The sequence below is a fragment of the Aptenodytes patagonicus genome, chromosome 16 (assembly GCF_965638725.1).
Source record: "Aptenodytes patagonicus chromosome 16, bAptPat1.pri.cur, whole genome shotgun sequence".
NCBI classification, from domain to species: Eukaryota; Metazoa; Chordata; class Aves; order Sphenisciformes; family Spheniscidae; genus Aptenodytes; species Aptenodytes patagonicus.
In genome coordinates this window covers 10,356,030-10,370,902 of record NC_134964.1, presented here as the reverse complement: position 1 = coordinate 10,370,902, position 14,873 = coordinate 10,356,030, and the positions used below count along the sequence as shown (strand labels likewise).

Here is a 14,873-nt window from a genome sequence, read left to right as displayed (position 1 = left end):
TAATTAAATTATATCAAAATTGTATCCCGACCCCTGAAACTACAGGGTTTGTGAACTGGAGAAAGAACAGCATTGTATAGTTCTGATCTCCATATACTGAGAGGATTTTTTATGCAACCATAAGAAATATGCATCATTGTGGGCCCGATACATAATTAGAAGATTCTTTTACATGGAGAAAGTGCTCTTTGAACCAAGGCAATGCTGCAGAATGCCAAATCCCAAAGGGAATGACATCTTCCGTTTTTCCAGATTACTTCAAAGGCTTGAGTTACAATTCTTTCAGCAACCACGCTGCCACCAAAATGTTTCTGAGATACCCCACACAGCTCATTTCAGAGAATCTCTTTAAAAAGCAAAACAAAGAACTACTCTTGCTAAATATACTGCAGAGCAATTTTAACTACAGAAAAATAGCCACTGACCACTGAGTTACAATGGAGCCTTTCTCCTACTAATTCCCCGAGATGACTTAAAGTCAAACTGACATTTGAACTCAGATTATCCTGCAGTATACAAGAATCTTCTAACTTTCTATGTCCACATGTGTATGTGCGTATGTCCTGGTTTCAGCATACCACGACAGCGTATATATTTTTTAAGTGAGAGAGGGACGAAAGGAGAGAACACAAGAACACACACAGGTTACTGCAAGAACACATATTTGAATAATCCTTTTCCTTTATCCAAGATTTTAAAAATCTGCTTCTTTCATATGGATTTAATAGGAATAGTTCTTAAAATTTTCTATTAATGTTTTAAATCAGTCCCTGGATATTCAGCAAAGAACACTACAGGCTTTGATAGAATAGTTTGAAACACAAGTCATTATAAGACACATCAATTCTAATTTATGTATCACATTTTAAATATTAAATGTAATTCACCACACACTGTATAATCCCAAGTGTAAGCACCCTATACTTCGAGCCTTCCTTGCACTTCTATGTGGCTTGAAAGAGAATTAGGTCATCTTCTTTCTAAAGCCAAAGCCCTTGAGAATATTTTAACCGGAACAAGCCTTTAGTGTTAAAGAAAAATGCAGGGTCACAGAAAGTTAAAATTTCGAAATCATATTTTGAAAACAGTACAGAAGGTTTCCCTTAAATATACTGGCAGATGGTAACAAGGGAAGGGAGCTAGAAGTAACTGAACTGTTTACAGTTTTCAAAACCAAGTACAACCAGAACTTCAAAAAAAAAAAGAAAAAAGATATTAAAATGTTGAATAAGAATTTTCCTCTGACCTCGGTTAGCAGTCAGAATGTCTGTTGCTCCACAACTTTTCTCCCTCCCTTTTTGTACTTATATGAATAACTTTGGTTTTGGTGGAGCCTCCTATAATTAACTGTGTTCAACTAAAAGCTGAATTTCATGTGCATGTCTGCTATTAAAAAAATCTGTTAAGAGTTACGTTGTCTATCCGATAATTATTGTCACAAACCAATAAGCATATGTTTTCAAAGTTTTAAAATAGCCGTTGCTATACAATTAGCTGCCATTTTAGAAACATTAAAATTCTCAAATTTGGTTTAAATACATGAGACTGCACAGACACCAAATTCTCAGCTACATGAAACCCAAAGGCATATAAACATCTCTTGATCACAAGTGCAGAACCCACGGCACCAGGCAAAAACCATCATTTGGGCATATTCTGAACAGCTCATGGTAAGACTCAGAAGTGGAAGCCATGGGAGACAAGCTCGAAATGATTACCTCCTTCCGCGAACCCAGCAGGAGCTGCTCTCTCTCCACAAAAACTGTGCTTCCTGACACTTACCACTTTTCAACCAGCTTTCTTAATTAGAGATGGCAATCTTAATTAGAAACACTCTTAAACACTGTTGGGGTGCTGACTCATGACCTCCTCCTTCTGTTACAGGACCACTCCAATTTAGAGATTTAACTGACAGTCCAGAATATTCTGTTACTGGTCTGATATTTCTCTGTAGTATCATATTGAACTGTGTCCCTACCCCAATAGCTGTTTTCATATGTTACATCTTTGGCTACATCAAATAACAAAGAAGTTAGAAGCCAAGTATCTTGAAACCAAGAATTCTGAAACTAGCAAGACAAGCTGTAATACAAGGACAGAAGGATACACTAAAATTATAATAAAGTCTGGAAGATTTTGGCAGCGTAACAGAATACCAAAACCAGTGATAAAGACACTGTTCATGCACAGGAGAATGAAAGAGAGATTGCAAAGCTCAGAGGATTCAGACAGACATTTGAATGGTATTTCTTTGTAATGGAACTTCTGGCATCTCTCTGGTACTTTTGTAGAAAGTGTGTCAAAAAAAAAAAAATTCTGAACATATTGTTAACACATATTGATAACTAATAGTTAACACCTTGCATCAGGTTACAAATGAAAACAGGCATTCACCTCATTTAAAAAGAGCAATCACCTTGCATTTAGCCACAACATTTAGCTGAATGGCTCTTCCTATGTTAACAGCTTGGTAGGGTGAGCAAATAAATGTTAAGAACTGACTGAGCCAACAGGCTGGAACTCTCAGGTTCTATCAGGCCAGGAAATGAGGAACGAAGTGTCCTTACTCCTTGTTTCCTGCATGCTCAGTAAGCCAAGAAAATAATACTTTTAAAGATGAAAAATATAAAGCCCATCAGGTTTAAAAGTATGACTTGATTTCTTTTAAAAATCTTGTATCTGAAATTCTCACAGAAATAAGTATCTGCAATATCCATTGTAACAGACTAAACATTGTAGTCAACAATTTTATCAGGTAAATACATTCCCCTACCAAACAGGAAAGCCATTCTGCTTTCTTACCGTTGTCTCTGTTAATCCGCCAACAGACACCGAGAGACCCAAAAGCACATAGTATTGGTATGTTGGCAAACCCAAAAGCTGGGTGATTCGAGGGAAAGCTTCTGATGCGGCATTCCAGTTGAGAGTCTCTTTCTCTGACCTGGGGAAAGGGGAAGGAAAAAAAAAAAATCTTGTATGTGTGCACTTGTCTTTCTTCTCCATACTTTCCTATGGTAGCTCCTCATCCTCAAGCAGCATGTCAGTGAAGGAAGTCTCTGAATTACCTAACAATCAAATTAATCATTGGTCTTTAAGCATACGGGGAAAATACAAATCAAAACTTCAGCCACTGCCAGTAAAGTGAAGCAATCTTCAAGTCCTTGTTCTGATTCAGATAAGGGATTTGAACCACACACTTTTCTCTACACCAAGCAAACAAGTTCTCTTTCTTGCGTTCCTTTCTGAGTTCCCTCCCACCAACAGCTAGTCAACAACTGATACAAAGACAGACTTATCCCAGGAAAGGCTGACACACATACACCCCACCACAGATCGATCAGCAGCCTAGCAGTCAGAGCACTTTTTGACTTACAGGAGGTTGAGATTCTGCTGAACAAACAGAATGGGGACACAAAGTTGGATGTTCCTCATCCTAATCAGGTATTATAATCACCATTCAGGAATGAGTTGCTCTCACTCTTGCTTTAACTAGAAATTCCATCTTGGAAAACTACTGCAACTAGAGCTTGGTTAAAATAATACAATTCATTAAAAATAATCATTATGATCAATCAATGTTTTCCAGTCGGGGAAAAAAGAATTCAGGAAGGGGGACTGCCAATAAATTCCAGCTCTCACATTATGAAGAGAAAATAAGATTATAAACCAGACATTCCATAAACAGCAGGATTAGCAAAACACAGCTCCCAGCAGTTCTGTTTTACCAACGGTCTCCCATCGACTACTGACATGATCTTTACCATCCACCACGAAATCGGCTGATGGGTTCAGAAATTATTGGGGTTGATCCAGAAAAAGACTTATGCAGCATGATCATATAAGACCTATCTCCTTAGGAAACTATGGTTTTAACAGGAACTTATACTATAAGTTCTTCTTTTGAATATTTTATATGTTTATGCATATTCATTGGACACTTCAATGAAATTCTGACAAACAGCACCAAATATTCCTCCATACACATATTAGGCATTTGGGCACAAAAATTACATCAGGTTGCTTGTGTTAGGTGTAACTGTGTACATATATCTTTTACTTTCACCAGTTTAGGATATGTTTTTCAATATATTACCTTGGAAATATCTTTTCCAGCTCTTCTCGATAAGGTATGTGCGGAACCGGAGGATGGTCAAAATGTAAAAGAGTAAGGAACACAGATCCTGCATGAGCTCGAAATTTATCTATTTTTTCAGCTGACTGTTGAGCCAGCCAGCACATAATCTGTTTGCAACTACAAAGAAGAAAACAATTAATCACATAATTTAATCAGTAGAATGCGTATTTAAATTTAAATTGTTTGAATGATATCAAAAATATCCTGCTATGAAGGTATTCTGGTTTAACTCTTTGTAATGAATGTACAAGTGATTTAAGACATCAACATGGTGACAGAATCTTTAAAGCTTTATCTTCCATAGATCAATCAAAAAACATCATGACATTAATATTACACAGTATTTGATATTCACATACTACCCTTCATCCAAAAAGATACGAAGGTGCTTTATGGTTTGGATGAACTGCTACATTTCAGACGGAAATAGAGCAGGAACCTTGAGAAAAGCACCTTTTCAAGTAGAATATTGCACACATAGCAGAGGACAAGGTCTATCCCAAATCTCATATATCCCAAATTGATTACTTCTTCAACTCTGGCTAGTTTTTAATGATATCCTATTCTGCCTACGTTCATAATTAAACTCTGAGCTACAGTATTGTGTTCCGCGAGGCCCTTTATACCTTCAGAAGGGACAACTAGTGATAGTAAAACCAGCTAGAATTCCTTCAGTTACAGCAAGACCCAGAATATTTAGAAAATGTGATCCAGCTGGCAGGAATGCTTTTCTAAGTTTCATGTGAATAATCTATGTCTGCAACAGACCAATAGGAGGAAGCCCCCAGACAACGGGCACTGGTTGAGTAGCATATTCCTACAGAATCCAGTATTTTCCTTCAAAGTGTCCTTCAAAGTTTGGAGTTTTTTAAATTAAAATGTGTATATTCAGCTAACCATTGGGCATGCTCTGTCCATAAAACACCACCATTATTAGGAGAGTTTTGCTGCAGCTCAAGCTATGCTGAAAAACTACTTAAGTGGGGTTTTTTTGTTGTTTTTTTTTTTTTTACTATTAGGAGTATTGTATCATGAAATTAAAAATCAGAAGCTCAGTGTAAATTATATTTTTCTATATTTCCTTACGAATAATTCTGCAAAGAAGACAGAAATGAATGCAAACTCATCTCCACATTTTATCACATTCCAAATTAATGATGCGATGCTTTGGATAAGTGGGCAAGTTTGCGTTCTATTTAAGTGAACAATACTGGCAGGCTCCACAGAGGCGGCAAGTACAGACCAAATCTCACAGATACACTGTATTTCAAAGGTGGGACTGCCACCCAGTTTCTTTTAGTAACATTAAGTTTCTCTGAAAAACAGATACAATATTCTCAGCTTCTGTATGGGTGTAATCTTGATGCACTTCTATAAAAAGTTCTGTCACACTCAATACAGGAGAAAATATACAGTATGTAAGCAACGCTTTCTTGTATGGACTGGAATGTAGTTATAAGAGATAAGACACAAAAATAGTCCAAGTAGCATACATGTTGGCATTAATTAACTCCGCTTCATTCTGAACCAGCAGAAGCGTCACTTCCATTAAACTTGTCATAGCAGCTTCACGTACCCTGTTGAAACAGACACACATTAGAGTAGTTACATCACTATTTATTTAAATAAATACATACATCAGCAGTTAAGTTAAACAGACACTGGCAAAAAATTCAAAACAATGAAAGTGTTGACCCCTGAGAGCAGCTATCATATTTTTGGGAGGAAGAAGACTGTGTACAGCTGTAGCCCCAAGCCCCATCCTGTGAAATGAAGCCTACATTTGCACTGAGGGTACAACAGTCATCCTAGTTTCCAGGCAAGCCTCCTGCCTCACCATCTTATTTTTTATTCCAGCCAGATGTCGTCAGGTTTATTCTTTACTGTAAGAAGGTTAAAATTGTTAACTATTAGTAGTATTTAGTGTGCAAGTAGATGTATTTAAACCTAAGTACTTTGTCTGCTTCAAACCATCTTCTAAAAAGGCCAACCCACATTTTGACAAGATATTTAAGCACTGTTAAAAGTGTCATACTCTTGTAAATTTTCAAGCTTAATACTTCTAATATTAACAAAAGTGATTCAGAATGGCTTAAGTGGCTAAATAATAGTTTTATGAAAAAAGATTAGCTAAAGTAACACTAGTTTGTGCTTGAAGTGCGTATTATCTATATGATGATTTTCTGCCTTCAAAATGTCTAAATATAGTATCAATAAAAAAGAAAGATGAAGAGTGTAATTTCAATCAAAAACCAAAATCAATACACTTGTTTTAAACCACATGCCTTGTCAATATATGAGTTGTTAAACGTGTTTCTTTCTTAAGATATAGGCAGCAGCATGGCAGATCCTCAATTGGTTACATGATCCTGCAGAAGACCAGGACCAACACATTCATCACACTGGTCACTCATGGTAACGTCATCCTTTCTCAGTAATAAATAAATATATATAGATCTCTCTCGAAATATTTAAAAAGGTACTTGCCGACTGTGAAAAAACATACCCCTGTTTCTGATTTCCAAAACAAGATGAAAATAGTTGCCTATGCAATCTAAAACTGGGTGGGACATTTGTTATAATGGTGAAAAAGCTAAATTACATCATTTTTTCCTAAGTAATTTAATACAAGTTTGGCAATCTTTCATCAAAGGATGTTTTCCTACTTTTTTCATATAGTATCTGACTACTAGATATTCATGTCTAACACCTGTAGACAGATTGGACAAGTCCCAGCAAACAATCTGTCAAAAGAAACGTAAAGTTTGCATATGGAAAGTAAAGTTGGTTAAACTTTCCCACGATTCCATTAAAGAAAGACAAAAATTACACACCAAAGAAAAGGTCTCTCCAGAGAAGTGGCAATTCTGCCCATATCTTTCCATCTTAGTCAGTGGTTTAAAAGAAACAGAATGAGAAACATTCGTATTTGGGAGGCCACAAAAATATTTAGCAGCCAACAGTTTGCTGTGAGAAAGGATTCCCCTTCCCCCTTCAATTTACATGTTTCTTTACTTGATTTTGGCTGGCATTGCCAAAGAAGCTTTAAAAGAATCTGGTGCTCAAAGCACATTTGAATTTTAATGGGTGTTGGGAATTTAATTTCCTCAGGATTTCTTTGAAAATTTCCACTTTGTAGAGCTTTGTTTTTAAATGGAGACATAGACAGAAGGATAAACAATAGGTACGGGGAACTTAAGTGAGAGCTGTCAGATATGGAAGTTAACTTGAATACCTAATTATACTTAGCCAGGTTCTTATCTACTTCAGTATCTTGCCTAATTTTGAAAGCAAAAAGCTTAGTATCTCTTCCCTTTCTCTGACTCCCCACCCTATATGGTTGCTCTTACATTTTCTTTCAGCTACACCTGTGTCACTCTTGTGTTACTGCATTCTCCGAGCGAGAGACCCATTCACCTCCCCCTTGCTACTTTGATGCCTGAGGAAGGAGGAGAGGGAAAGCCAAGCTCCTCCTTCCCTTGCACAAGCTGGAATGACCTGATTACGATCCTTACTAGTTTGCATCCTTGTTTCTTCTTCTAAGTTTGAGATGTCAAACACGCCGACTTTTCTCTGATTTCTTGTCCTGTGTTATTATTTCCCTGTCGTATGACAATTTTAACAAGCAGTACTGAAGGCTGAAGTACTGAGGAGCTGGGTATCATTATACAGAACAAGAAAAACACAAACACACAAATATTAACTCAGGCTGATAAGAGTAGTCAGGATTATTTGCCCTGTGTACTTTTCCAACACATTTGTAAATATTGTAGGGACGTACCCTAAAGGAACAAGGGTAGTCAATTAAAAAGGTGCCCAATACTAACATGGCACAAAATGTCTTTCTTTGACTTTGCGCTATAGAACTTACACTTCACTTTCTGTTCAAAGACAGAGTAGTTACAAGTAACTATTGCCACTCATGCTGGAATTGATGACATCTCAGTGACTGATAATGACTCGGTAGAGCACAAGCATTAAAGTTTGACAGCAGTATAAACTACCCAATGATTGCTGGCAATGAAAACTCTAGCATGATACATATTGCACAAAAAAAGCACAATTACAACTTTTCTTCCTACATAAGACAATAGTTGGTTATAGGGTGTGTTATAGTAGCTCCCATTCTTCATGGTAATTACAAATGTACGTTACAGCACCTGCCCCTGGGTTCAAGCTGTCTAATAAGCAATCCTAAAGAGGAGAAGGCCACTGTAATTAACTGTTTTCTTTTTTTAAAGCAAACCTGGGGCTACCAAATAGAATAACGACACTAAAGTCAAGAGCGAGTAGGACAGAATTCTAAAATGGACATAACCAGAAATTTGAGCCTAAACAAAAAGTTCCCAAACTCACACAATGCATACTTGGCATCATGTATTATACCGGATTTGAACAGGGATCAGCATGCTATGCATGGCTGCCGAAGCTGAACACAGCCAATGCTCCAGAACTGGACTGTTTTACTTGCAGCAGGGAGGAGGGAGCAAGCAAGTGACTGAGACTGTTTTGGCCGCAGAAAGAAGTATGACAAGCAAGGAGGAGTGCACACCTTCCCCCTGCACGGTACAGCTAACTTCTCTCCCACTGCAGCCTTCCCAAGTCAGCAATTACCATCACAGGTCACAACCATCATCTGTGAGCTCTGCCAGCTTTGCTATAGCCACAACATAGCTAGGTTGGAGCCTTTCATTTCAGTAGCCCTCTATCCCTCCTCACCTGTTGAGTCTCAGCTGCCAGTTACAATACAGTAGAAGCCACTGAATTAAATTAAAAGGAAATTATGTTTCATGTTCATACACTACTGTTGAAAACATCTCTTCACAGAAGAGGATAGTGACTGAAAAAATGTCTAAATCAGTTATTTCATACAAACACTCTACAAGGATATGATTGAAACTAAACACCAGAGCCCTTCATGTGACTCAGCACTGTTAAACAAGAGCTTCTTCAATAAACTGGGAAAATAAGTTTTTATTTTCCAACCAACAAAATTATTTCATACCGATACTTTTCGGGCACTCCCTCCTTCCTGCCTGGAATGCAATAAAAGCGTAGCCAGATACTAGATCTGAACAATCAACAGGTGGTTAATTTACAATCCTGAACACGCATCTCTGTACCCTGAGATGCTTCATATAGTTGCCAGACAAGTAGGTATTTTTGCACTAAGTTTAATCTGGTTAATTTAGGCAGCAGTCAAAATGTGGCAGGTTGCACTTGAGTGTGCAAGGAGCCTGAGTTCACCGTTAGGTAGCTTTACATAGCAGTCCATTCCACTGCATCTTCATAGCTACTCTCGTCCACACAAACTACACTGATGCTATTTGAATTACACTTTCCTGTGTTGCAGCCATCTGACCTGAGTTTTATAGATGTGTTAGAAACCACTACTCACATGCAAAGCTTGCCTTTGGAAGATTCAGTGTTTACTCAGAAAAACGGAACATCAGAGAAACAGACTGACATACATCAAATACATATTACCACACCATTACCATACCATACAAACAGTATTACCCATACTGTTAAGCAGGGCTGATACTATATGTATAGGACCGTACCGAAAAGCAACATATATCTGCATATTTTCAAATTAAAACTATGGATTAAGACAATAAAATTAAGAAGTCTTTGTCAAAACCAGCATTTTACTCAAAATCAACTTCCAACAACTAACAGACAACTAAAATTAATTTGTCACGTTCATTTACTTAGTTTATGGCTTCTCTATACAAGGATTAAGTGTTACTGCTCTGAGCCTTCTACACAGCGGCAAAATTGTCATATATTTTAAATTTGCAGATACTGGATTTATTCCTGAATTCTGATAACTTAACAAGTACTATTTCACGCTGGGCATATTTGTGCTCATAAATACACGCAGAAAAGTACCCTGACAACAGAGCCTGTATGTTTCCTTAGTACTCATTTGATCTCTAAGATCCAAGTTTCACATCGTTTTCTCACCCTGTAACTACCTTGTGGAATTCTATAGGATGAAGCGAGTAACATGAAATCGTCATTGCTGCTCTGTCTACCACATTCAAAGATTGCAGGAACTTCCAATCAGTAAGTGATGTTACAACCCCAATTACAGCTTCTTTAGAAATTAAACACAAACCCAAAGAAGGCCATAAGCCTTTATAGTGCTTTGGTTCGTCAATTTAGAAACTGCCTTTTCAGATCAGTGTTACTGAAGGAATACAGAACATTCAGATGAATGCAATCTTATATACTGAATCTTCTTTAAGGGAACTGTGAAGACTGAAGAATATCACAAAAATATGACTGCTACAGACTTAATCTTGTACCTATTCTATAGACTTCACAATAATAGATATATTCCTACAGACCTATGATTTAATTATTCTTGCAATTTAATAGCTGAAATCATTGAAAACCTAAACTTACAAAAGAGTCGGTAATACCACTGTACAATTTATAAAGTTTTTATCCATCGTAGTTAGAGTTACCAGCCTTGAAAATTTGTCACTAACACGTTATGCAACTGCTCCCTCTCCTGGCCAAAAATCCCCACAACACGAACGTACAATAGGAGAGTGTACTAAGTAGAAGTAAATGTATTATTTCAAAGAAACAGAAGTAATGGCTTAAATCTCCGTACTTGTTACAAATAAACACATTCCTGATAGTCAGTAAAATAAAAGAATGTCACCCACAAAACCAGAATAAGGCTGAACTTCAGTTTAAAACACAACAGTCCCCAACTTCCTAACTTCCGAGGCAAGGGACAAACAAATTCTTGTCAGCCTTTCTTTTCACTTTCTACTCCTCTTCCTCCAGTGTGTTTCTACCTATACTCAAATCTCCAAAAGCTTGGAGCTATCTATTTCTAACAGGTTTTCAAAAGACATCAGTTTTTAATTAGACATCAAAAACAACAGCTAAGTTTAAGTCTCCGTTTGTAAGGCATCTTACCATCCTCCAACATCTCCTCGGCTGTCTGTGGTGTAGTCAGTCACACCACTAAGTAGCGTAGCATAAATCTGAGTAACGTTATCTTTGCAGACATATTCTTCCTGGGATCCTTCTCCCTTTACACCTACTGTCTGGCAAACCCTTTAAAAAGAGAAAATGGCGGGGGGGGGGCGGGGGGAGGGGGGCAGATACCACACTAGCAAGGAGAAACATTAAGATCATAGCTTTGTTCTGTTGCTTAATAAAATTGTAAACACCTACAACATCTGCTACAAACAGTATGAAGAGTATTTCTGAGCCTACTGTATTGTATTTGACCTGAGGATTTCTGATCAGTGTTCAGGTTTAAAGGAACACTGGGTAAGGCAAAAAACTCAACAGATAAGCAGACTGTTTTTACATCTGTAATACTACAAAAAGGAACATGCTTAAAGTACCTGTCAGTTTCTGAACTCTCCTTAAAATGAAGTAAGCAAGAAGAGCAAAGGATTAATATAATGTGCATTGAATTTGATATCAACAAACTTCTTTACATTGAAGGCATGGTTAACATGAGAAAGAGGGGTTTTTTTTTGCATTTTAACAGCTTAAGAGCATATATACTATGATACTATTAACACTAACTACACTGTGGCATGTCAACACAGAAAATACTCCTTTAGAGAAAAATTATGATTTCTTTAAACCAATTCAATCTTCTTATCAAGTGGAAAAAACATATATTCTTCCTCCTCACTAAAGCTCACTAAAATGCAGCCCATGAGAAAGGCGAACTTTAAAATATACTCTAGCTATTCAGTTAATTGAGTCAAAAAAAAAAAAACCCCACACCACCATCAGAGTTGTACTCCATCCTCAGATGTGTGATAATCCTCTGAATCAAAGATACACTGAATAATCGAAATGCACACAGTCTCACACTGAAAATGCGTATGTCATAGTATAACCGATTTCAAGAACCACACTGTACAGAAAGCAGAATGAACAGGAGAAAACAACTAAAGAAATAATTAAAATTAGACAAAAATAAAGATGATTAACATACTTTGCAATTGCTATTAGGGCATCTCTTCTGGATTCTGCAAAGCTCACGTCTGCAGGGGAAATTAAGGTAACTTTTTTCAAACCTTCCAAAACCTGAAAAAATATAAAAATTGAGATATTTAAATCCAATGCATTATTTATGATAAATGTTAAATTTAGATACTGTCTTAAGATGAGCTCAATCACGTATGAGAGAACCAAGCAGTCAAGAGTCATGACCTCTGAGCATGCCTCACTTTTTCCTTTGGACAAATGTTCCATAGCAAAGGGATATTCCACCTCTGGCTTTTCCATTAACACTACTAAAGCAGGACTAAACTTTAATTATCAGAATCTATGGCAAGCTGAGTTCATGATGATTTTCTGGAGTTACTGTACATTACAATCCAAACCCCTTTCACAAAGACCTTTAATTACTATCATTATTATTTATTTGATTACGATCATAGGTTTCATTCAAAATACTGTGTGCTCTCTTCTCATTACAATGATCATATTTTCTCACCTGTTGGAGCCTGCCCTTCAGCAGAAATCTTGGAAGGGCCCCAAGAGCTCGTGAAAAGCCACAACGAATCATTTCCTCTGTGTTTTGTAGTTCTGAAACGTACTGTGTCACCAGCTCATCTAGAAAAAATACAATTGCAGAGTGAAAAGCAACTACCACATCATTATCATTACACATTTGGCTAATGAAAAACTAAAACAGGAAAAGATCCTCCAAACAGAGCAGCTAGAAAATTTTATAATTCATTAAAGTTAAATACAGAATACCTTTAATTTCCTACAGAAAAAATACTAAAAATTTTAAGATGTTCACTGTTAAATGAATGAATTATTTTCTACATATGAAGTCAGATTTTTAAACAGACTAATCCTAGTCATTCAGAGAGAGAAAAGACAAAGGTCTCCATTTTAAAAAGTTGTAATTTTTAAAAATCCAAAGAATAAGTCTAAGCATGAATTTAAATGTAAACACAGGGGAACAAGTTCTCTTATATTTACAGGTCATCATTTTCCATAATAACACAAGTACGCTGTGTTAGGAAAGACATCTCTGGATTCGTTAAGGTCAGTTATTCAACAGTTTTCCCCCAAAAAAGTCTTAACTGGACTCAGGATTTAAACGCACACATGGATCACACCTAAGCAATAAGATCACATCATGTCACTTTTTATATAGAGACAAAAATAAAGTTGGGCTTTTTCCAGGAGGAAGCTCAAAAAGAAGCAACCGCTTTGAAGTAGGGATACTGTGCTCAGATTCTGTGCATTGTTACATGACAAAACATGGACAATGGCTCTACAAACAGTAGCACACAGAAAAGGAACAAGAATAAACTGAATGGGGCAGGAAAAAAGGAGGCTCAGCAATGAAGTGACGTGATATGAAGAAGAAAATGAGGATGAATGAAAAAAAAGAAAAAAGAAAAAAAGTCAGGAAAGGACTCTGTCTACGTATTTCTTCTGTAGTCTTTATCATAGACTTAACAGACAATACTTCCTTTACCAGATTTTTCAGCTACTATATTAAACTCTTCTGTAAAATGCAGAGAAAAACAAAGTACTCCACAAAAGCTTCTAAGAACAACGAAGAGAGTTGCAATAAACACAACTCTGGTTCAAAAAGGAGAAAGGTGGTCTTATTAATCACTTTACTGAATATGCACTTTTTAATCCTCAAAGAAAAAGAATCAGAGCTCCTAGGAAGATTACATAATTGTGCCATTGCTTACTGTAATCTAAGATTTAAATGATTGAGCAATATTTGCTAGAGGAAGAAAGAATAGTTACCATAAGAAACTACACATTAATCATAACTCATGACTGTCGTCTTTTTTTTTTTTTTTTTTTTTTTTTTAAATCCCTATGCAATCGGCAGGCCTCAACTAGTTCCTCACATCAGGGAACTAGTTCTCTGTCCAGAGGTTAGCAATACCTTCATATAAGGACATCTATTATTTAAAAATTTCCAAACCACTGGAGTGTAAGATAGAGTCTTGAGGCCATTGTAAGATGCAACGTGTGCTTAGACAGCAAGATGATCTTAGCCAGTAAGACAATGACAGTCTTCCCTTTGATTGATGTAAATTTAAGATTGATATTTTAGCCAAATGACATAAAATTAAGACATGACAACTAGCAAACGAGCAGCTCTACTTATAAATACTTAGTAATTATGCTAGCGAGGGTAATGCAAATGTTAATATTCTTCTAAGAGTCTTCAGCTTCATAAAACAACATGGCCTATGAAGTGTCTACAATATTAATTCAACACAACCCATCCTGAAAGAATATTAAAAGAGAAAGTCATCAAAACCAAACCAGAACACATTAAGACAGAAAAAATAAAACAAAGAAAAGGTGAAAACAAACAGAGGTGAAAGAAGTGATTCAATAAAATTGCAGTCTTATAGGGACAGATTCAGAACGCCGAATCACTAAAGTATCTTTGATTTGTGTTTTCATTTTAATCTGTCAAGCCATAGTGAAACACTGGTTAAATTTTACCAAAAACTTTTTTTTTTTTCCCTAATCCCCTTAATCATGTTTAGACCTGCTTTAACCAACTTATCTAAGGCACCTGTATCGTCATTGAACGTCTTTGCACTGTAGCTTCCACACTTACAGGCATACGTCAGACATTATGGGGAGGATTTTTAGTGGTGGATTTCAATCTCACAACATACAGATTTTAATGGTCATGAAATATATAGTTTTTACTGACACAGAGATGAAAATACACAATTTTTTT

The 14,873-nt window shown here is 36.5% G+C and overlaps 1 protein-coding gene across 1 annotated transcript in view; it reads right to left on the bottom strand.

Annotated features, from left to right (window-relative positions):
- Nucleotides 1–14,873, bottom strand: part of TBCD (tubulin folding cofactor D) — a 134,531-nt gene that overhangs the window by 22,128 nt on the left and 97,530 nt on the right. The window contains exons 28-33 of the mRNA XM_076353800.1: nt 12,627–12,745; nt 12,123–12,214; nt 11,078–11,218; nt 5,629–5,712; nt 4,094–4,252; nt 2,803–2,941 (exon numbers count right to left, since the gene is read on the bottom strand). Of these exons, the coding sequence (XP_076209915.1) occupies nt 2,803–2,941; nt 4,094–4,252; nt 5,629–5,712; nt 11,078–11,218; nt 12,123–12,214; nt 12,627–12,745 (734 nt within the window). The remainder of the gene's footprint in view (nt 1–2,802; nt 2,942–4,093; nt 4,253–5,628; nt 5,713–11,077; nt 11,219–12,122; nt 12,215–12,626; nt 12,746–14,873) is intronic.